Source organism: Pistacia vera, unplaced genomic scaffold, assembly GCF_008641045.1.
Source record: "Pistacia vera cultivar Batoury unplaced genomic scaffold, PisVer_v2 Contig234, whole genome shotgun sequence".
NCBI lineage: Eukaryota > Viridiplantae > Streptophyta > Magnoliopsida > Sapindales > Anacardiaceae > Pistacia > Pistacia vera.
The window spans coordinates 880,009-902,069 of record NW_022196040.1 but is presented as its reverse complement, the minus strand read 5'-3'; the positions used below and the strand labels follow the sequence as shown (position 1 = coordinate 902,069).

The window sequence follows — 22,061 nt, the reverse complement described above, 5'->3', positions numbered from 1 at the left end:
TGGTCGACTGTGAGCTGATCTGGCTATTTCCAACAAAATCCATCATGGATCTAGTGAAAATGGCCAGAACTGGTCGTCGTTAATGGCTAAAGTTCTGGTCGTTGACGGCCAAATCTATTTGGCTGTCTAGCTATTTTTGGCAGATCTGACCGGTCGTGCGCCTTTTCGGAGCTGGCGGTCGACAGTGGTGGCCAGATCCAGCCACCCCCTTGGGTAATTTTTTTTAAATTCCAGGGGTATTTATGTCCTAAGCATTTTGTATATAAGGATAAAATAGTTCATTAATATTTTGTAAATTGTTTTTAAAACAAGGGCATTATTGTCCTAAAATTTTATTAATAAAGGGTAAAATTGTAATAAAATTAAGATGATCAAATAATCTTAAAATATCTAGGAAAATTGAAGTAATCAGATTATCTCCTATGTTACCAATAGTAATTACTATTGGTTTTGGAATATTATTGAAATCTTATATTACTTGACAATCAAATGTGATAATCAAGTAATATAAGATGACATGATCTCAATAATCCTTATTACCCCCAACCGAACACTCCCTTAGAGTGATTAGTGTTGACTTGATGGTCATGGACAAGCTAAGCTGTACTACTTGAATATCGATCATTGAATAGAAATTATGCAGAAGAGGAGTGACCATTTACACATGGAAGTGGTGAGTAATGTAATGGGCAGAATTGTGGAGATACATAGACAGTAGAGAAAACGACATTGGTGTCAAGTTTCCACAAATAAGAAGCCAGCTAGAAGAGTAGTGTCTGGAAGCAATGAAGTCGATCTTGGATGCAGTTTTTAGTGTGGACCATTTTCATCAGCTAGCTTTGAAGAATTAGGTATGATACGTGCATTACAGATATGGGTGCGGCTGTTAGTGTTGAAGAAGACAAAGAGTTGAAGAGTAGTTGCACATACAATTATTGATGTTGTGATAGCTAGTTCCCTCAAAACAAATTAATATTGATATGGGGTCTCCCATGCCCCATAAAATTTCATCGCATGCCAAACATGGGGATGGAATTCATGCGCGGACGAGCTTTGTCTGGTATCAGTATTCACTATTCAGTAGAGGTGGTGGATAGAATTGCAAATGTTGGTCCACAGATGGGGAATGAGTATGACAGATAAGAATGCTTCTCCACTCATTAAAAACGTTACTTGGATTTCTCAAGCTCCATTCCATTGCTTCCATTATTGGAGACTCTTGTCTTCTGCTTCCCCTTTTTATGAATCTCAACGACATCAATTCACACTACTCTTTTGTGTTAAAGGAGTACACCCCATGAATGATTTAACTTCTGATTTTGGTTTTGCATTGGTTTTTTTTTTTTTTGGGAATCTGATATAGTTTTATGCTTAATAAGATATGCTGTTATTGCATCAGGAGAGTGTAACATTTCATTTAATCCATACAAATCTAGTTATTCAAGATATAATTAAACTCGGTTCGGCTCCGAATAAACATGACATGAGTTAATTATTTATGCTACCATATATTGAATATTTACATGCTAACGCCTGTATTAGAGACCAGCCCATCATGCATTGCAAGCGGTAGATAACCGCCCAAATTTTAGGCCCAAGTTCCAAGGGCAGCTAGATTTGTTGCGACCCAACAGTAGGCCCGATCCACTATTATTGAACAACTCCCAGAAATTCATGCGTAGTGCTTTACTTAAAACATTAGGAGAGCCATCAGCCATGATATATTTGCTAAATCAATTAAGGCATAGATATAGAGAGTGAGTTGAACTGAGAATACATTATTAGCGAAATGGCAATAACCGCTGAGATTTACTTTTAAGATACGATAGCAGTAGAAGCTGTTTTTAAAGAGTTGAAACCAAATTAAACATTTAATTTTTAGAATTTCTAATGTTTGATTGGATGAAACTTAAGAGATAATGATTAGAAATATCAATAACAACTTTCCCCTTTGAGTGCGGAATCCAACTTCCAGTAGAGAGATAGCAGGAGAATTTTGAACTGAAATGTTATCTTCTCATCACCCTGTATTTAAAAACACTTAAAAAGTCTTAAATTAACCCACTGACAAGTCCTTCTTAGATTAACTTGGCGGCTGCATTTATTGTCACTGTACAATGGCGAGAAACCTCTTGGCAACATGCTTAATGTTGGTAACTACATGGGCTGCAGTGGCTAGTGGTGCTCGCACAACTCATGTATCACCAGCTCCTGCTCCATCGTCAAAAACGGATTGCTCCAGTATCATTTATAACATGGCGGATTGTATACCATTTTTGAGTAAAGGGAGTAAAGATACGAAGCCAGACTCTTCTTGTTGCACTGGATTTAAATCGGTGCTGAAAGTAAATGCTGATTGCATTTGTGAAGCGCTTAAGAGTAGTGCTTCTTTGGGCATTGATTTGAATATGACTAAGGCCTTCACTCTCCCTTCAGCCTGTGGGGTGTCTTCTCCTTCCATTAGTAAATGTGGCGGTGAGTTTAATATTTGTTTTGTTATAATATCTTGCTTGTTTATTTATATAATTATTTATTAATTTTTTATGCAGTTCCTTCCCCTCCTGGTGGAGCTCCAGGTATGATAAAATTTATCCTCTCTATGTCAACCTTGATTCAATTTTGACGATCTTAACTTAATTTTGTATTTATATATAATATCGTCTGTATATACGACTTTTTCTCATTTATGTTTGCCGAGTGACATCAATACATTGAATCTTTTTTGGTAAGATAGAGATAGAATTAGTCCATAAAATAATGTTATTAATAATAGTTAAAAAATGAATATTATAAGTTGGTCAAGTTATTCATGCTCGAGTGCTAAGTCTGACTGACTAAATAAGATGAACATCATTATCACATTGAACTAAAATTAATACTACTCTGAGAAGCCATTTTTTAATATTTGAACTGCGTGCAGTTAAACCTCCGTCAATACCAAAGCCGTCACCAGTACCACCAAAGAAGACTCCAACACCAGCACCCTCAGAACCCTCAGGCCAAACTCCGGCACCAGCGCCGTCAGCACATAGTGGAAGCTATAGCACTTTTGCTTCATTCAAAGTTATTATTATCAGTGCAGTTGTTGCTTTCTTCTTCTGAATTGTCTGAGTTTTGATTCCTTAGTGGTATTTATTTGCTTTTCTCTAAAAGAGTAGTGAATTTAGTCTTTTGTCTATGCTTAGTTAGTTCCATTAGACACCATTGCTTGTTCATCTTTCATCCACTATTATATATAACAGTACTAGTTTGAGTTTTTTTTTTTTAACTTAATTTGTGCCATCCAAAATGAATGCCCCCTTTTATTAATTATTATAAAGGATGACACCTCTCTCCTTCATTTATTTTGGTAATAAGTGGCAAGAAATCTAGCGGTATACGGGAGACAGTTGAGTGGAAGGTGTCCAATCACCAAATTAAAATGGTGAGGAGTCGTGGAGTACTGTAGTCATGAAAGAGAATGGTTTTGGGTAAACATTGTCATTAATAGAAGAAGCATAGTAGGTTAGGAAACAAACATTTAATAACAAATCAAATCATAAACCAAAATGAAAAATGAAAAATGTTAAAAACACCCATATAAAAATCACGCTTTCATCCAAATAGCCAGATACCCCACAGAACCCATATAAAAGTTGAAAAACGTTAAAAATACCCATATGAAAGTGAGAGAAAAAAGGAATGGAATTTAGCATGAAAAGGAGGAATAGGTGTTGGTAGGCGGTAGGTTGGATAAGAGGTAGTCAGGCCACGAGAATGAGATGGATGGGACGGCTATATTTCTCATAATTTTTGCACACTAAATTATTTCATTTTATTTCCTGAAGAAAGTGATACCTTTTTTCTCTTCTGTCCTGTTTATGGCCACATTTGTTTTTTTTTTTTTTTTTTTTTATAACTCAATTCTATAACTATTGATATTTTTTATAACTGGATCTTACAACCTGATATGACAGTTTATCATTAGTTAGCTCGTAAAATAAGTTTTGTCTGTTTGTATAGTTCTATCTATCTATTTACAAGCTAACTAAAAATGAGCTATTACGTCTATTTAACATTATTGTTTTTTTACACTTATCCATTACATATGTTTAAGTTGTTAAAATATGTAGTAAACGAATCTAATCTTTATTAAATTAATTGATGTAGTTGAGAGTATATCTTATTGTAGCAATTAGCTCATGTTGGGCAAATACCCATAATTACTTGACGAAGAGTGGCATCTGCAAGGGCTGCAAAAGAAATTAAGCAAGGTGACATAAAAGAGTAAAGATGATGATAAAATTAGAGTGAGCGGTCAAGAATTCAAGATAGATAATTAGAAGGTGTTAAAATATCATTGTCGAGAAGGCATGCGAGATTAGAATATATGGGATGGTGTGGGGGCTTTACATTTCTTTTCTTCCATTCCAACTGGTCCAAGTCATATATTTTGAGCTTTAAACGTGAATGGACTGCTTTATATATTATTCTCAAACCAACAATATTTGAATAAGTCTTATCTTATTTCAATATTTTGTTGATTTTTTAATGTCACTTTTGATTAGTCCATTTTTTTCTTATTAGATTATGTATGATTTTCAAACCATTCATTTACTCTTCTACAAATTATTTTATCATTTGTTTGGTACTACCTACTTCCATAGAGTTTACATAATTAGACTTTTAGAAAATTATAAGTTTTTTTTTGTTGATATATTATCAGTTGTTTGATTATATAAACAGAAAAAAGATTAGGTGTAATATTTAAATTGAATCTGTGAACTTCTAAAACAATTTTTTTATCAAGTTACAAAATAGACTTTCTGGTAGTAAAAAACACTATTATAAGTAGTAGATAATGAGTTATCATGGGTATTTGAAGTTATACACTATTGGAATATCTGTCTTATCGTTAATAAGACGTACCTTAATTTGATTTAATTTAATAAATTATCTTCTATAAAGCCCTGCTTATAATATATGATTTTAGGTCCAATAGATCCCATGATTGCTGAGTAAAAGTTTAAGAATTTAACGTGATTGTGAAAGATATTATTATACAATAATTAAGTTGATAAGCTTAAATTATTAGGCTAGGGATCAAAGCTTTAATATATTATCCCAATTGTATATAATTATAATAAAGGTTAAACACTCATAACCCACCCTTCTACAGTTATTTAAATATCTCTTTCCTCATTAAAGTTAAAATAAAAATCTTAATTTCAATAATATCAAAACATATATATTTTTTTATTGAAACAAATCTATAGTTAAAATACGGAAGAAATCTATATGCATTAAAATAATTATTTACGAATCACTACATCATGTAATAGTTAATTAAGATCTTTGAACGCATTACTCAAGTATTCTTAAGTTTGATTTATTCTAATTGTTAATAAAGGTAATCATTGAGAATATTTATTCAATTGTCAATTTTAAGACTCTGAAAAAATTAGTTAAGGTATGTTTAAATTTGCCAAAAAAAATCCCGTAAAAAAAAAAAAAAAAAAGAAGCAATATGCCTATATGCGTTCCATTTATAAATTGATGCCACGCGGCACACAACAACCAATGAAGCAGGGTTAAAACAGAAACACTTAACGTAATGAGATGGTTTTAATTTTTAACCTGATTTCATATGGAAGGAGAAGGTTTTTGTTTCCAATAGAATGAAAATAAGGGTTTGTCAATCTTGATGACTTGGTTAAAGAAAAGAGAAATGGACAGAATCAGAATTGGCTAAGTTAGAAGTTAGACCTAACTACCAACCATAACCAAACAGACTAAACCCTCCATGCAATATTAATTATAATATTAAAATCATCCACCTACGCATGCCTTTCCATCTCTTCTGCTCCTCAATTTCAATTTCTCTTACATACCCATTCAAACCCAATTGTTATTTTATGAAATGGCTGTTCTGGCTTCAGATTTTCCAGATCATAGACGGGTTGTTGACGCAACGCCATCCAACTCAAAGTCAAACCCCTCAACAACCCCTCCCGCAAAAAACAAAAAAAATTCATTTTCTTTTTAATATTATTCAGATTTTGATTTCAATTTTCAGGGTTCTTCAGTCATAATTGTTGAATGGTAATATTAAAATTGAAAATAAAAAGAGGGTAGATGGGAACGTTTCCTATTGCAGATATATATGGAATGGGAAAGTGTAATTGTAAATACCAACAAGTTGAAGTTGAAGAAGAAAAAGGAGGAGACGAAAGAAAGAGGCGTTGTTGTTGTGCGGTGTGGCAGATGCAGGTACCACGTGCAAGCGAACTCATTAAAAGCCGTTAAAACTTAACAGCCCCACCTTCCCCTAACTCAAACCTACCTCTCTACATTTTCCTTTAAACTATCACTTCATCTTTCTTACATTACATTCTTCTTCATCTTTCTAACATAAACCTCTTCACGGAATCCACAAACAAACACTTAACTACTTTCTGTCTTGTCTTAATTCTATTCCCAATTCTCTCTTTCTCTCTAATTCTTTGTGCCCAGAAACAGAGTTTGAACCCAATTTGATCTCAGCTTCTTGAATTTTGTGTTCTCCTTTCAGGTTCATTACTTTCTTACTCTATTTCTAACTGGGTTTTTATTTTTATTTTTTAAAATTTTTTGTAAGCACGGTGTTTGTAGCTTGAGTATGCTAGTTGGGTGTGATTCTGAATTGTGTTTGAAGCTTCTTTGATTGAGGTTTTGTTTGTAGTTGATGTTTTATAATATACTTTTTTCACTTTTGTTGAGTTCATGGGGTTCTTTTTTAAAGTGAAAACTTTTTCGTTGAAATCAATGTTTATGTGATCCTGCATGTTAGGCACCATAAAGATCATTATTGTCTTGATAGATACGTTTATCTTTTAGGCTTCTCATGCTATTGGTAGTCTTTTTTGCTATCTATTTGAAGCCACCAGTAAAAGTGTTACTCATAAAGAAAGGGAAGATAGAAGAATTTCTGCATCTTTTTTCGAAGTTTCTTAAATGGATTTATTTTAGCGGAAATGGGAATTGTTTGCAGCAAATTCTTATGTATTCTTCTTTAGATTCCTATCATTCTCTAAAACTGAATTTGATTGGTTGCACAAGGAATTGGATGTTTCATTAGGATGCCAGTAGACTTGGAATATACTTGTGATTATATATACATACGCATACAAAAACTTTTCCGCTGAAGAAATATGTGTTATTAGTGTCACACAATTGAAGTTTAATTCTAAATCCACTTTTGTGCTACCAAACACAGCCTTAGTACAATATCTTGAATTCTTTGCACTTAGAAGTTCACCTTTGCTGTTGAATTGAGCCTGCTTTTAGTTGGTTTGATTTTGGGGTCAAAGTTCAAGTCTTATCATTCTCTAAAATAAATTGTTGGAAGTTCAGTTACGAGTGGGGATCATTTTATTTAAATTATTTGTATGCCTGTGTCAAAAACCAATCTGATTAGAACAACTTGATATTATTATTATCAAAGTTTGTGTTTCCAGCAGGTTGACCTTACCCTTTTTGGTATTGCAGGATGTCAGAAGCCCAAAGGAGATCACTAATGGCACTTGGGCATGCCAACGGATTAATGAATGGGGTAGTTCCAATTAGGAGCCCTGCAGCTATATCTGAAGTAGATGAATTCTGTCATTCCCTTGGAGGGAAGAAGCCAATACATAGTATTTTAATAGCAAACAATGGAATGGCAGCTGTCAAGTTTATGCGAAGTATTAGGACATGGGCTTATGAAACTTTTGGCACAGAGAAAGCAATCCTATTGGTTGCCATGGCTACTCCAGAGGATATGAGAATCAATGCAGAGCATATAAGAATTGCTGATCAGTTTGTGGAAGTTCCTGGTGGGACAAACAACAATAACTATGCTAATGTGCAGCTCATTGTAGAGGTGTGTATATTAGAATCCATAAAACATATGCACTTTCAATTTTGTCCCTGAAGAAAAAAAATCCAACTTGGTTAAAATAGACTATTAGAGCAAGAAATTTCATTAGGTTACGTTGCTGATCCCATGCTTTTAATGCAAGTAATACAATTTAGTGATTTAAAGGTGAAAATTTTCCGAGCTAAATTTTTGTACAAAAGAAATGAGTTGCGTACTGAGCTATCTAGATACTGAAGATCAATAGATTATTCTAGTCTCAGGGGACATGATTGTACAATTTTCTATTCCTGCTTGCACAGATGGCAGAGATTACGCATGTTGATGCTGTTTGGCCTGGCTGGGGCCATGCCTCGGAGAACCCTGAGCTACCAGATGCCCTGAATGCAAAGGGGATCATATTTCTTGGGCCTCCATCTACTTCAATGGCAGCATTGGGAGATAAGATAGGATCATCATTAATTGCTCAGGCAGCAGATGTCCCCACACTTCCATGGAGTGGTTCACATGTAATTAGTTTGTTCTCTTTAAAGTTTTTTATGATTGTATTTTTAATTCCTTTTTTGGCGGGTTGTTTGACATCTAATATACCATTGTTTTCTTCCAGGTGAAAACTTCTCCAGATAGTTGCTTGGTGACCATTCCAGATGATATATATAGGCAAGCGTGTGTTTATACAACTGAGGAGGCTGTTGCAAGTTGTCAAGTTGTGGGTTATCCTGCAATGATCAAGGCATCTTGGGGTGGTGGCGGTAAAGGAATAAGAAAGGTTTGTTCCATACATGAGAATATTGCACATAGAAATGGATGTATCACTTGGGCAATACGTCACAAAGTAGTAGATGGTCATAAACTAGTTTTCATTATATTGACAATATATATATGAATAGGTGATGAGAATTTAGGACTGTCAAGGTTACCTATCAGGTTGACAACTTGGGTTTGGGTTTGGACTCTCTCAATGCTTAGTTTGATGATATGAACTAATTCATGACGCCATTTGAACTTTATAGGTTCATAGTGATGATGAAGTTAGAGCACTGTTTAAACAAGTTCAAGGTGAAGTTCCTGGCTCGCCCATTTTCATAATGAAGGTTGCTTCCCAGGTAAGATAATATGCTTTACTATGTTCTAAAAGTGCTTACTCCTAACTGCTTGAGTTAAGATTTTACTCTGACAATCTATTTGGTTTTTCTCTAATTAGAGCCGACATTTAGAAGTCCAGTTACTCTGTGATCAGCACGGAAACGTTGCAGCTTTGCATAGCCGTGATTGTAGTGTTCAGAGGCGGCACCAGAAGGTAAATTCATCCGTTAGATGCTGACACTAAATTTAATTTAGTCAGTAACTAGTGGTTTTATTTTAGCTTTTACTTGTGCAATAATGAGGATTAACGTTGCTAGTGCATCTCTTTATCGATGTGGAAAAATTTTCCCTTTTTGTTATTGACGATCTATTGATGCATTGTGTTGTATAGATAATTGAGGAGGGCCCAATTACTGTGGCTCCATTAGAGACTGTGAAGAAGTTGGAGCAAGCAGCTAGAAGGTTGGCTAAATGTGTAAACTATGTTGGAGCAGCTACTGTTGAATATCTGTACAGTATGGACACAGGCGAGTACTATTTCTTAGAGCTCAATCCTCGATTACAGGTATGTAACTTGGTTCTATCTGGATTCTTACCATGCCTTACTCTCACTAGGTGTTCAGATTTTATGGTTGTTGGTTATGGCATGGTGTCTTTGAATTAGCTTTTCAGAGTGTCCGGGACTATTGTGTATTATATTAATTAATATTTACATCTGAAGTATGTATAAGAGCATTGCTTCCTTGCTGGTATTCCAGATTATAAAAAGTTCATTTATGTGTTGACCAGGTCACTTAGGATTACTTCAATTTGTTACAGAAAGTCATTTGAAAAATCATTTGGCGGTTATAGTAATGTCTTAAGAACATGGACAAACTGCATTGGCTATCAGTTGTCACCGATTATACTTTGATGTGATTGTTTACTACTTGATTGCAGTATCCTGCTTGATCCTTCTTGATACGTTCTTTAATCTTTCTAAAAAGTTGTATTCGCTCTAATGTAGGTGGAGCATCCTGTCACCGAGTGGATTGCTGAAATAAATCTTCCAGCAGCACAAGTTTCGGTTGGGATGGGCATTCCTCTCTGGCAAATTCCAGGTATTTTTTTTTACCAGATCTCTGTATTTTTTCAATGCTTTTTAATTTTAATCCCTATTGATTGGATGTGTATGTCTCACTTTGGTGTTTATATGTTTCAATTAATTAGAAATAAGGCGATTTTATGGAATGCAACATGGTGGAGGGTATGATGCTTGGAGGAAAACTTCGGTTGTTGCCACACCTTTTGATTTTGACAAGGCAGAGTCTACAAGGCCAAAAGGTCACTGCGTAGCTGTCCGTGTGACAAGTGAGGATCCTGATGATGGTTTTAAGCCCACTAGCGGTAAAGTACAGGTTAGACCATGGAGGTTCTGGAAGGATTCTCACTTGAAGCATCTAAAATTCCTGATTATGATGAACCCTAATGCGTTTCACAACTTTGTGCAGGAGCTGAGTTTTAAAAGCAAGCCAAATGTGTGGGCTTACTTCTCTGTTAAGGTAAATGTTAGTTGATAATTTCTTTTATTTAAATTAATTCTTAAATTTTCAATATCAATAGTGATTGAAATTATGATTTGCAGTCTGGAGGAGGCATTCATGAATTCTCAGATTCTCAATTTGGTAAGTTTTAGCTGGTAGCTCGCAATTTAAGTTTGATCAAGCAAACTAGAATAAATACATATGATGCAATTAGAACTGATACTTGAGTGAAATTCCATTTTTCTGTATAAAGTTGTTTCCCACTTGATTTTTGATTCTTTGTGGACTCAGAGACAGTACTAAAGTGGTCTAAGTTCTTTGGAGGTCTCAATTTTGAGTTAAAAAAAATTCATAGCAATGTCTTTTTTCCAATGGAGCCTACTTCTGTATGCTTTGCAGTAGTTTCGGCTCAAAAATAATATGTTGCATCTTACCTCAGGTCATGTTTTCGCATTTGGAGAATCTAGAGCTCTAGCTATTGCGAATATGGTTCTTGGGCTGAAAGAAATTCAAATTCGTGGAGAAATTCGTACCAATGTTGATTACACAATTGATCTTTTACATGTAAACTTTCTTGCTAATTGGCGTTATTATTTTACCTTGAAAATTATATGCACCAGCAAATACAAACTAACACAAGTTAGACGTGTTAAACAGGCTTCAGATTACAGAGAAAATAAAATCCATACTGGTTGGCTGGATAGTAGAATTGCAATGCGAGTTAGAGCAGAAAGGCCTCCATGGTATCTGTCTGTTGTTGGTGGTGCCCTATATGTAAGTGTCTGTGCAATAAGTAGATCCTACTGTGCATATGTTTGTGCAGGCATGTGCATCTATTCTGTGTCATTTATGCTTTTTACTTTGGTTTTTCAGAAAGCATCTGCGAGCAGTGCAGCTTTGGTTTCAGATTACATTGGTTATCTTGAAAAGGGACAAATACCTCCCAAGGTACTGCCAGTTTCCTTTGTACATGCCTTGGTAAACTAAACTTTATCAATAGTAATATCAATTGATTCCAATTGCAGCACATATCACTTGTCAACTCTCAAGTTTCTTTGAACATTGAAGGAAGCAAATATACGGTATGTGTTATAATGATGCAAGGTTATTAATTTATTGGGCTTTTCAAATTGCATCATTATAGGACTTGTGGAGTTGACTACTGTGTTCTGTTAATATCTTTGAAAACTGTTTCTAGATTGACATGGCCAGAGGGGGGCCTGGGAGCTATAGACTGAGAATGAACGAATCAGAAATTGAAGCAGAGATTCATACTTTACGTGATGGGGGTTTATTGATGCAGGTAAGGTTTTATTTTATTTCTAACTCGTGTTTATTGCTTTGTAGATTATGGCATTCTTGTGGCTATTACTCATTTTATGTTTGTTTTTAGATTCTGGTAAGGCTACTAAGTTATGTTAACAACTTTACTGATCTTACCAATCATAATGAGTTTCATAATCTGAGTTTAAGTCAAAAAATCTTTCTACAAAACAAATAGTATCAGTCTGGATCCTTATGTTAGAGACTTCGCATGCATATCGTAAATTCTTCTGAACCAGCACTTAATGCCAACATGTCCTAGAAGCTTATTGGTGTTAGTATCTGTAACAAATGGATCTGTTGATTGGTGTTATAGTAGTATCAGACATCTGGATTATATTCCCTGCAATTTATGAACTTATTCAGTATTCAGGAATTCTGACTATTCATTATGTTGGTTTCGCATGAGACCTTCCTCTGTTGATTGTTCAGATGCCTCAGTTATATAGAGTGTACACTCAGAGTACAGGGTTCTGTAAGCTACTTATGTAGGAGGCCCAAATATATTGCTCATAAACACTATTTATGGTTCTTGTGTGGGTAATTTACCGGACAATATGTTGAGTCTGTTCCACTTGCGGTTATCTTCAAGAGTTAAAGCATCCTTGTTAAATTTATACAGGAAAAGACAGATTTTGACGGTTTAGTTGAGTGGTTAGGTTTGTGGTTTGATTCTTAAGATCTGGGTTATTAAATAAAAATTGAAGGACAACTTTTTTATGATCATGAAAAACTGAAATTGAGAAATAAGGTTAATTTATCAAGGATTTCAGGCAGATGATATTTCATCTAATTAATTATCGATTTCTGTTCCTGTCACCAGAGAGAATTTTACAATGGAGGGCTGAGTGGTTGAGAGTTGCGTACTATGTACATCTGAAACTTCATAGAAGTAATTATTTGCTTCAATTTGTTACAGTTGGATGGAAATAGTCATGTTATATATGCAGAGGAAGAAGCAGCAGGAACTCGCCTTCTTATTGATGGAAGGACTTGCTTGCTTCAGGTACCACACATTCTTTTCTTTCTTATTTTTTATTTTTTTATTTAGCTTAACTGGGGTAAAATTGGTTAATTATCTTTGTTGTATTCAGAATGATCACGATCCATCAAAGTTGGTGGCAGAGACACCATGCAAGCTACTGAGGTTTTTGGTTTCAGATGTTAGTCACATTGATGCTGACACACCTTTTGCTGAGGTTGAGGTCATGAAGATGTGTATGCCTCTTCTTTCACCTGCTTCTGGACTTATCCGATTTAAAATGGCTGAAGGTCAAGCAATGCAGGTATATTATTTTCCAAGTAAGAAGTTTAAATCTTCTGTATTGATAAAAAATAAGAAGTCACTTCTCCTGTAGGCTGGTGAGCTTATAGCAAGCCTTGATCTTGATGATCCTTCTGCTGTAAGAAAAGCGGAACCATTCCATGGAAGCTTTCCAGTCTTGGGGGCTCCAACTGCAATTTCTGGTAAAGTTCATCAGAGATGTGCTGCAAGTTTAAATGCAGCTCGCATGATCCTTGCTGGTTATGAGCATAATATTGATGAAGTAAGAATCTTGTGCCTGTATTTATTTTAATTTTAAAATTTTCAAAATATTTGTTAATCAGTAATTTGTTCTTGTCTATGTTTTATTGGATTTTACCTCTTAAACATAGAACTATAGGCTGATAAGATTACCATTGTTTTTCCTTTGAACTATATTCTTCTCATAAACAAATATGGTATCTATTTTAGGTTGTGCAAAGCTTGCTGAATTGTCTTGACAGTCCTGAACTCCCTTTCCTCCAATGGCAAGAGTGCTTGGCTGTTTTGTCTACCCGCCTTCCCAAAGAACTAAAAAATGAGGTGAAATGTTGAACTTAAGGCTTTGCTCTGGATTTTTGTTCAAGTAGTGGCTTTACGCTCCAATATTTATCTGATTTTGCCTTGATCCATATTTATCAGTTGGAATCAAAATTTAAGGGGTTTGAGGGAATTTCCAGTTCCCAGAATGTTGACTTTCCTGCCAAACTATTGCGAGGTGTTCTTGAGGTGATTTCTTTTACATTCTCCCTTTTGGAATCATTTGTTCTTGGAGTTTTAGTATACTTAGGGCATGTGCTTGTTTGCTGCAGGCACATTTGTCGTCCTGTCCTGAAAAGGAAAGAGGAGCACAGGAAAGGCTTGTTGAGCCTTTGATGAGTCTTGTGAAGTCTTATGAGGGTGGAAGAGAGAGCCATGCCTGTGTAATTGTTCAGTCACTTTTTGAAGAGTATCTGTCTATTGAAGAATTATTTAATGATAACATCCAGGTAATTTTGTTGCCATGAATCTCAATTGATTATGCAATCTTAACATGAAAATGTAGATATGTGTTCTGATTATTTGGGATTGCCAAAAGCAATCTTATTGGCATCCTGGAAAACAATGATTGTAGTTAAAGAATAGTCAAATTTTTGTATGTCCAATTCTAACTTAAAGTTTCAGCCCTCCTGTTTGGACCCATGTCATTGTGAAAGTTGTTAATTTAGATATGTCTGACTCAATCTAGTCTTTCCCTCAACAGTTCTGTGACAAGAAATGAGAAAACACCTATTTTGTTAGCTCCATTTATCATATCTCTTAGGCTTTTCAATATCTAATCTGGTATTTCCTCAACAGTTCTGTGTGAAGAATGAGAAAATACCTATTTTGGTAGCTCCATTGTCCAAATCTCTTCGGCTTTGCAAGTACATTCTTGGCTGCTTGTTACATGTATATGATGAATATCCTGTTTCCATGATCAAAATTTGACAGGTTGTTCTCATATGTTGAACCTTGGTAAAATTTAATATTCTGCTGTTGATTGTTCAATTAATTCAAACACGGTCTGTGGCCTCTGATAATTAGATTTCAAAAGCCAAAAAAATAAAGGATTGTGGTGGATGATTCCACAAACTGGTATGTTATTATCATTTTGTTAAAGGAGTCCTCATTATAATGTTATTGCTTGTCTAGGCTGATGTAATCGAACGTCTTCGACTTCAATACACGAAAGATCTTTTGAAGGTTATGGACATTGTGCTTTCTCATCAGGTATACACTTTAAACGAAGGTCATTGGCTGACCTCTTCTGTTCACTTTTGCTTTGTTTAGAAAATATTTTGCACTAAAATTATTTGCATTTGTTCAATTGCAGGGTATCAGGAGTAAAAATAAGCTGGTACTACGACTGATGGAACAATTGGTGTACCCTAACCCTGCTGCATACAGGGAAAAACTTATACGGTTCTCTTCACTCAACCATACAAATTATTCCGAGGTTGGCCATTGGACTGAGTTATTTCATTGAATTTCAATAATTAGATTTTTCTAAAACTTGGTCTGTTCTTCATCAATTTTTTTTCTGTGAAATAATGAGAAACTGCCATGGAGAGGATTTTAATGTGATCTTTGAAGTTTATTTCATGTCATTTTATGGTGATTATTTTCCTTACTGAAAATCACTTTTAACATCCTTCTGTTGTTTGGATACAATGAATTGATGCAGCTGGCACTAAAGGCAAGTCAATTGCTGGAGCAAACTAAACTAAGTGAGCTTCGGTCCAGCATTGCTAGAAGCCTATCTGAATTAGAGATGTTCACCGAGGATGGTGAAAGTATGGATACTCCCAAGAGGAAAAGTGCCATTAATGAACGAATGGAGGATCTTGTGAGTGCTCCTCTAGCAGTTGAAGATGCACTTGTCGGTCTGTTTGATCACAGTGATCACACCCTCCAAAGGCGGGTAGTTGAGACTTATGTTCGTAGGCTATATCAGGTATTCCTCCTCAAACTATATTGTATCTCTGCTGATTCAACATTTGGAGGCCCAGTGTCTTGTCTTTTTTTTTTTTTTTTCTTTTTTTTTAACCTTTTCTTTCTGCCATCAGCCTTATCTTGTAAAGGGGAGTGTCAGGATGCAGTGGCACAGATGTGGTCTTATTGCATCATGGGAATTTGTAGAGGAGCATATTGAGAGAAAGGATGGGTCTGAAGATCAAATGTCTGATAAAATGTTGGTTGAGAAACACAGTGAGAGGAAGTGGGGAGCCATGGTTATAATAAAATCTCTTCAACTCCTTCCACCAATTATTAGTGCTGCATTGAGAGAAACTTCTCATAACATTCATGAATCAATTCCACATGGATCTGCTGAACCAGCGAGCTATGGTAATATGATGCATATTGGATTGGCGGGCATCAACAATCAAATGAGTTTACTTCAGGATAGGTACAGGGTGTTTTTTTTTTTTTTTTTACTTGCTGTGAAATCTGTGTTAATGAATTACTACACTTTCCTGCGAATCCTGGGTGATATTTTAGAAAAAATATGTTGTGATTTATATGTAGAACCAGCCAATAATTAGTTATCTGACTAAATTTGGTCTGCTGCAATTTGGTTTTGTTTTAATCCCAACTATAATGGCCTTACCCTAAAAAACAATAGATGTCTTGATGGTTGGTCGAGTTACATTTTCAGTTTTCTGCAGAATTCGTGTCATGGTAACTAGTTCTCTAAATTTCAAATTTAGAGAAAAGAAACTTTTTGAACGATATCCCTTTTTTTACCAGCTTTGTTCTGTGGTTCTTTGCAGTGGTGATGAGGATCAGGCTCAAGAGAGAATAAACAAATTAGCCAAAATACTTAAAGGGGAGGAAGTGGGCTCCAGTCTACGCACTGCAGGTGTTGGGGTGATTAGCTGTATCATACAAAGAGATGAAGGAAGAGCTCCTATGAGGCATTCTTTTCACTGGTCATCAGAAAAACATTACTATGAAGAAGAGCCTCTATTGCGTCATCTGGAACCTCCTCTATCCATCTACCTTGAATTGGTTTGTCATTCACCTCTAGTCCTTCCATTCAGTTCCACCAAAAAAAAAAAAAAAAATCTCACTACGTCTTTGACCTGAAATTTCATAACATTTGTTTTGATTCAGGATAAGCTTAAAGGTTATGACAATATACAATACACTCTATCTCGCGACCGTCAGTGGCATTTATACACTGTTGTAGACAAGCCACTACCAATCCGGAGGATGTTCCTCAGGACTCTTGTCAGGCAAAGCACAAATGAAGGATTTACGTCTTATCCAGGACTGAATCAGAAAACAAATGGTGCCCACTGGAATATGTCATTTACTTCAAGGAGTATTTTGAGGTCCTTAATGGCTTCAATGGAGGAGCTAGAGCTTAATATGCACAATGCCTCATTCAGATCCGACCATGCCCATATGTACCTTTGTATCTTACGCGAACAACAAATCAATGATCTTGTGCCTTACCCCAAGTAATTATTTTAAATTTTCATCAGTTCTTTTTTTTGGATGAGTGGTTAATTTCCTTGTGGATCTTATGTTTGAGCTATTGTTTCTAGGAGAGTTGATGTAGATGCTGCGCAAGAGGAAACTGCAGTTGAGGTGATCTTAGAAGAACTGGCACGTGAAATTCATTCGAATGTTGGTGTAAGAATGCATCGTTTAGGTGTATGTGAGTGGGAAGTGAAGCTTTGGATGGCATCTTCTGGGCAAGCAAATGGTGCTTGGAGAGTGGTTGTAACAAACGTGACTGGTCACACCTGTACTGTACATGTAAGTGTATTTATTATCTTCAGGTGCTTAGAAAATGGTCTTCCACCCGGAAACACTTTCTCAGTTACGAGTATTTTGGTCTTGCTGATATATAAAGCAATTTGCAGTTCGGAATTAAGGAGGGGAGATAACTTCCTTACATCAGTTTGCATATTTGAGTGGAATAATGAACTAGTACTGCCAATAGGTCTTGTCCTGAATGATTCAAATATATAGCTTTTCTCAGTAGTAGTCTGGGTTTGTCACCTTTTGGCTAAATGGCTATTGTAAGAATACACGTTGCCAGAAGCATATCTTTTAGCTGAACTTATGATCCTCATCCACTCCTGAAGCCATTTTTCTCTCATAATAACTTTGCTTATGTCCTATGCAGACAAGACCTGTGAAATAATACAAAATATATAGGACATAGGAATTCATTATAATGTGCATGATAAAATTGATTAACAAAGTATGGGATGCCTTATTACAGTTGCTTGAATGACTTACGAATTCAGGTTATAAAATTCTTTTGTTGGCAAGCTTCCATATTAGTTTATAGTCATGACGATTTAACTATTAACCTTTTTATGTTACTGGTTAAAATCACATCCAGATATATCGAGAACTTGAAGATACCAGCAAACACAGAGTAGTCTACCATTCGATCTCTGCACGGGACCCTCTGCATGGTGTAGAAGTCAATGCTCAGTATAAATCTTTGGGAATTTTAGATCAGAAACGTCTTGTGGCCAGGAAAAGCAGCACTACTTATTGCTACGATTTTCCTCTGGTGAGCACTCTGTTATATACTTAATGTAATATTGGTGAACTTCTTATTTTTATTATTGGGGGACATATATAGAGCAACCAATCACATCATGTTAATGGGAGAAATGCTGCTTGCAGGCATTTGAGACAGCCTTGGAGCAGTCATGGGCATCCCAGTTCCCAAAGATGAATAAACCCAAGGTTCTTCTCAGAGCCACAGAACTCAAATTTGCTGATGACAAAGGTACCTGGGGTACTCCTCTTGTTTCCGTTGAGCGTCCACCTGGACTTAATGATGTTGGCATGGTAGCCTGGCGCATGGAAATGTTTACTCCTGAGTTTCCATCTGGAAGGACAATTTTAATTGTAGCAAATGATGTTACCTTCAAGGCTGGATCTTTTGGCCCAAGAGAGGATGCATTCTTCTTAGCAGTAACTGATCTTGCTTGTCAAAAGAAACTTCCGTTAATCTATCTGGCAGCCAATTCTGGTGCCCGTCTTGGAGTAGCTGAGGAAGTCAAAGCATGCTTTAAAATTGGCTGGTCAGATGAATCAAATCCTGAGCGTGGTTTTCAGTATGTATATTTGACACCTGAGGATAATGCTCGGATTGGATCATTTGTTATAGCACATGAAATGAAGCTGGTGAATGGAGAAACCAGGTGGATTGTGGATAGCATTGTTGGGAAAGAGGATGGACTTGGTGTTGAGAACCTAAGTGGCAGCGGGGCTATTGCTGGTGCTTATTCCAGGGCATACAGGGAAACCTTTACCTTGACATATGTGACTGGCAGAACTGTTGGAATAGGTGCTTATCTTGCTCGACTTGGGATGCGGTGCATACAGAGACTTGATCAGCCCATAATTCTTACTGGTTTCTCAGCATTGAACAAACTTCTTGGCCGAGAGGTGTACAGTTCCCACATGCAACTTGGGGGACCTAAAATTATGGCAACTAACGGGGTTGTTCATCTAACTGTTTCAGATGATCTTGAAGGTGTTTCAGCTATTTTGAAGTGGCTGAGCTATGTTCCTCCCCATATTGGTGGGTCACTTCCCATTACAAGTCCCTCGGATCCTTCAGACAGGCTTGTTGAGTACTTCCCAGAAAACTCCTGTGATCCTCGTGCTGCTATCTGTGGGACATTGGACAGTAATGGTAAGTGGATGGGGGGTATTTTTGACAAGGATAGCTTTGTTGAAACACTAGAAGGTTGGGCAAGGACAGTTGTTACAGGAAGAGCGAGGCTTGGAGGAATTCCTGTAGGAATAGTTGCTGTTGAGACACAGACGGTTATGCAAGTAATACCTGCTGATCCTGGTCAGCTTGATTCCCATGAAAGGGTGGTTCCTCAAGCTGGGCAAGTATGGTTTCCTGATTCTGCAACCAAGACAGCTCAAGCGTTGATGGATTTCAATAGAGAGGAACTCCCTCTTTTCATTCTTGCTAACTGGAGAGGCTTTTCAGGTGGGCAGAGAGACCTTTTTGAGGGGATCCTTCAGGCTGGATCAACCATTGTTGAAAACCTTAGAACATACAAACAGCCTGTATTTGTTTACATCCCCATGATGGGTGAGCTCCGTGGTGGGGCATGGGTGGTTGTGGACAGTCGGATCAACTCAGATCATATAGAAATGTATGCTGATCGAACATCTAAAGGTAATGTTCTTGAGCCAGAAGGGATGATTGAGATCAAGTTTAGGACAAGGGAACTACTAGAATGCATGGGAAGGCTTGACCAGCAGCTTATCAATCTGAAGGCAAAACTTCAGGTAGCGAAAAGCAATGAACCCCTGGCAACGGTTGGATCTCTGCAGCAGCAGATAAGAGCACGTGAAAAGCAGCTCTTGCCAGTCTACACACAGATAGCCACCAAATTTGCTGAACTTCATGATACTTCCCTGAGAATGGCTGCAAAACAGGTAATCAGAGAAGTTGTGGACTGGAGTAGGTCGCGTTCTTACTTCTACAGAAGATTGCACCGAAGAATTGCTGAGAGCTCTCTAGTGAAGACTTTGATAGATACTGGTGGTGACCATCTATCGCACAGATCTGCCATAGATTTGATCAAAGAATGGTTTCTGGATTCTGATATTGCTAGAGGCAAAGCAGATGCTTGGGTAGATGATGAAGCGTTCTATACATGGAAGAATGATTCTAACAATTATGAGAAAAAGCTACAAGAGTTGCGGGTCCAGAAGGTATTGCTTCAATTAACAAATATTGGCAATTCATCATCAGCTTTGCAAGCTCTTCCTCAAGGTCTTGCCACGCTTCTAAGCAAGGTAAACCATTCAATCATTATTTCTTGCTACGACTGCATTCTTTTTCCCTTTTTCTTTGGGATGTCTAATCTTTTGAATCCAATGCAGGTGGACCCATCAAGCCGAAAGAAATTAGTTGATGAAATCTGTAAGGTGCTCAATTAGTTAGGAGGTTGTACTACATGATCATGATCTTGCTCTTTCTGCTTAAATCATAGTAACATTTTGATAAACCAACCAATATTAGATTGGTGAAGGGTTATTTGAGTCAGCTTATTAATTTACAAGGTGTAAATTCTTTGAACTAAATTTTATTTTTAAGAAGAGATCAACCCCATTGCAGGTTTCCTGCATGGCTGGTTGTCTTTTCCCTATATCGTTGTTGTTGTAACAAACTCTGAGAAATAGTAATGAATTCTATTTAGAAATGAAAATTCCTGGGGCCTAATATCGGAATTGATAACTATTTCAACATAATTTGGTAAATAATAATATATATAATTGTCAAAACATATAGTTTTTGACTATGCAAAGAAATAGAAAACAGTGCTGTACTGTAAGCATATCAGTTAACAAGAAAAAGGCCATTAAGTTTCAGTATTTTGAGGCTTTTTTTCTCTTTCCTTTCTTTTTATTTCTTCACGTTTCTTCTTCTCCTTCTCTTCTTTCCTTTTGATTTCCTCTTTTGCATGTTTCTTCTTTTCCTCCTCTTTCTTCTCTTTTTTTCTCCTCTCTTCTCTTTCCACCCTTCGATGCTCTTTCTCTGTGGCCTTCCTCTCTTTCTCCTTTTGCTTTGCTTTTCTTCTCTTTTCTATTTCCTTCAACTCTTCCCTTGTTACTTCTCTTTTGATATTGAAACACATTTTGATTACAAAGTTATACTACCAGTCGTACTCTCTTCAAAGATAAATTTATACAAAAACTTTTTGGGTTTATTTTAAATGCATTTACCGTCCTATCTGTTGTCTCTACTCTCTAATGTCCAAGGGTTTACTATATTATATATCCTTTGCCGTCCAAGGAGTTTTTGATAAGCCATGGAATCCATCTGCCGTGGTAGGCAGGCAAATTTTACAAAACTCATCAAGTTTTTTCCTCTGATTAAATCACCAAAAATTAACTCCAAAATTGCCAAAGTTACCGTTAACCTCATTAGTTCTTATCATGCAACCACCCATGTGATTATCAAAAGAGCACCATTTTAGAAATTCAAAATAAAATTAAGATTTACTGCTAATGGTGATACATGCAACCAAATATTCTATACTCCTGGAGAACTCCTTCTTGGTCTCTTCATTGAGAAGATACAAGAGAATTGAATTAGGATATTCCTTCGCCATTTTCTTTTCTAAAAGAGATCCTTCGCTTCCCCATCTTCTAATTAGAAAAGAAAGACTTTGGGAAGAAAGGATTTTTTTTATTTGCTAGTGGTTGCTTAGCCACATTTTGAAGGTGAGGAAACATCATCTCTGTAATGACTAAAACATGTGTTATAACTCAGGGCCGCAATGCCAGGTCTTGCCAGGCCGTCGCCATCCCAATGCTTGCCTAGCCGTTGCCATCCCAAAGCTTGAAATTTATATGGTTATTTTATAACTTTGTTAGTTTATGGGGTTAAAATGTAGTTGTTTCATTAACTGATTATTATAAT

At 36.3% G+C, this 22,061-nt stretch overlaps 2 protein-coding genes across 2 annotated transcripts; both read left to right on the top strand.

The window, feature by feature from the left end:
• Nucleotides 1-2,068: 2,068 nt before the first annotated feature.
• LOC116131510 (non-specific lipid-transfer protein-like protein At5g64080) lies at nucleotides 2,069-3,102 on the top strand. The gene is made up of 3 exons (XM_031417154.1): nucleotides 2,069-2,475; nucleotides 2,550-2,576; nucleotides 2,921-3,102. Exons 1-3 carry the CDS (start codon nucleotides 2,118-2,120, stop codon nucleotides 3,100-3,102), a joined length of 567 nt encoding a protein of 188 aa, XP_031273014.1. The 5' UTR covers nucleotides 2,069-2,117.
• A 3,100-nt stretch (nucleotides 3,103-6,202) lies between these two features.
• LOC116131523 (acetyl-CoA carboxylase 1-like) lies at nucleotides 6,203-20,844 on the top strand. Its single transcript, XM_031417168.1, has 32 exons — nucleotides 6,203-6,550; nucleotides 7,507-7,879; nucleotides 8,176-8,382; nucleotides 8,481-8,642; nucleotides 8,887-8,979; nucleotides 9,078-9,173; nucleotides 9,351-9,524; nucleotides 9,966-10,059; nucleotides 10,169-10,356; nucleotides 10,450-10,500; nucleotides 10,584-10,623; nucleotides 10,922-11,046; nucleotides 11,140-11,256; nucleotides 11,356-11,430; nucleotides 11,508-11,564; nucleotides 11,681-11,785; nucleotides 12,725-12,811; nucleotides 12,900-13,091; nucleotides 13,164-13,352; nucleotides 13,541-13,651; nucleotides 13,751-13,837; nucleotides 13,921-14,097; nucleotides 14,783-14,860; nucleotides 14,964-15,086; nucleotides 15,315-15,584; nucleotides 15,697-16,037; nucleotides 16,402-16,639; nucleotides 16,745-17,094; nucleotides 17,182-17,395; nucleotides 17,991-18,167; nucleotides 18,284-20,431; nucleotides 20,519-20,844. Exons 2-32 carry the CDS (start codon nucleotides 7,508-7,510, stop codon nucleotides 20,573-20,575), a joined length of 6,795 nt encoding a protein of 2,264 aa, XP_031273028.1. The 5' UTR covers nucleotides 6,203-6,550; nucleotide 7,507; the 3' UTR covers nucleotides 20,576-20,844.
• The last annotated feature ends 1,217 nt before the right edge of the window (nucleotides 20,845-22,061 follow it).

What these genes read in the sequence shown, in the direction of transcription:
- LOC116131523 (XM_031417168.1), top strand. Translation starts at nt 7,508, where the DNA reads ATGTCAGAAGCCCAAAGGAGATCACTAATGGCACTTGGGCATGCCAAC. An exon ending in ATGTGCAGCTCATTGTAGAG is followed by an intron (nt 7,880 to 8,175) that starts GTGTGTATATTA and finishes CTGCTTGCACAG; the next exon opens with ATGGCAGAGATTACGCATGT. An exon ending in ACCATACAAATTATTCCGAG is followed by an intron (nt 15,087 to 15,314) that starts GTTGGCCATTGG and finishes GAATTGATGCAG; the next exon opens with CTGGCACTAAAGGCAAGTCA.
- LOC116131510 (XM_031417154.1), top strand. Translation starts at nt 2,118, where the DNA reads ATGGCGAGAAACCTCTTGGCAACATGCTTAATGTTGGTAACTACATGG. An exon ending in TTCCATTAGTAAATGTGGCG is followed by an intron (nt 2,476 to 2,549) that starts GTGAGTTTAATA and finishes TTTTTTATGCAG; the next exon opens with TTCCTTCCCCTCCTGGTGGA. An exon ending in CCCTCCTGGTGGAGCTCCAG is followed by an intron (nt 2,577 to 2,920) that starts GTATGATAAAAT and finishes AACTGCGTGCAG; the next exon opens with TTAAACCTCCGTCAATACCA.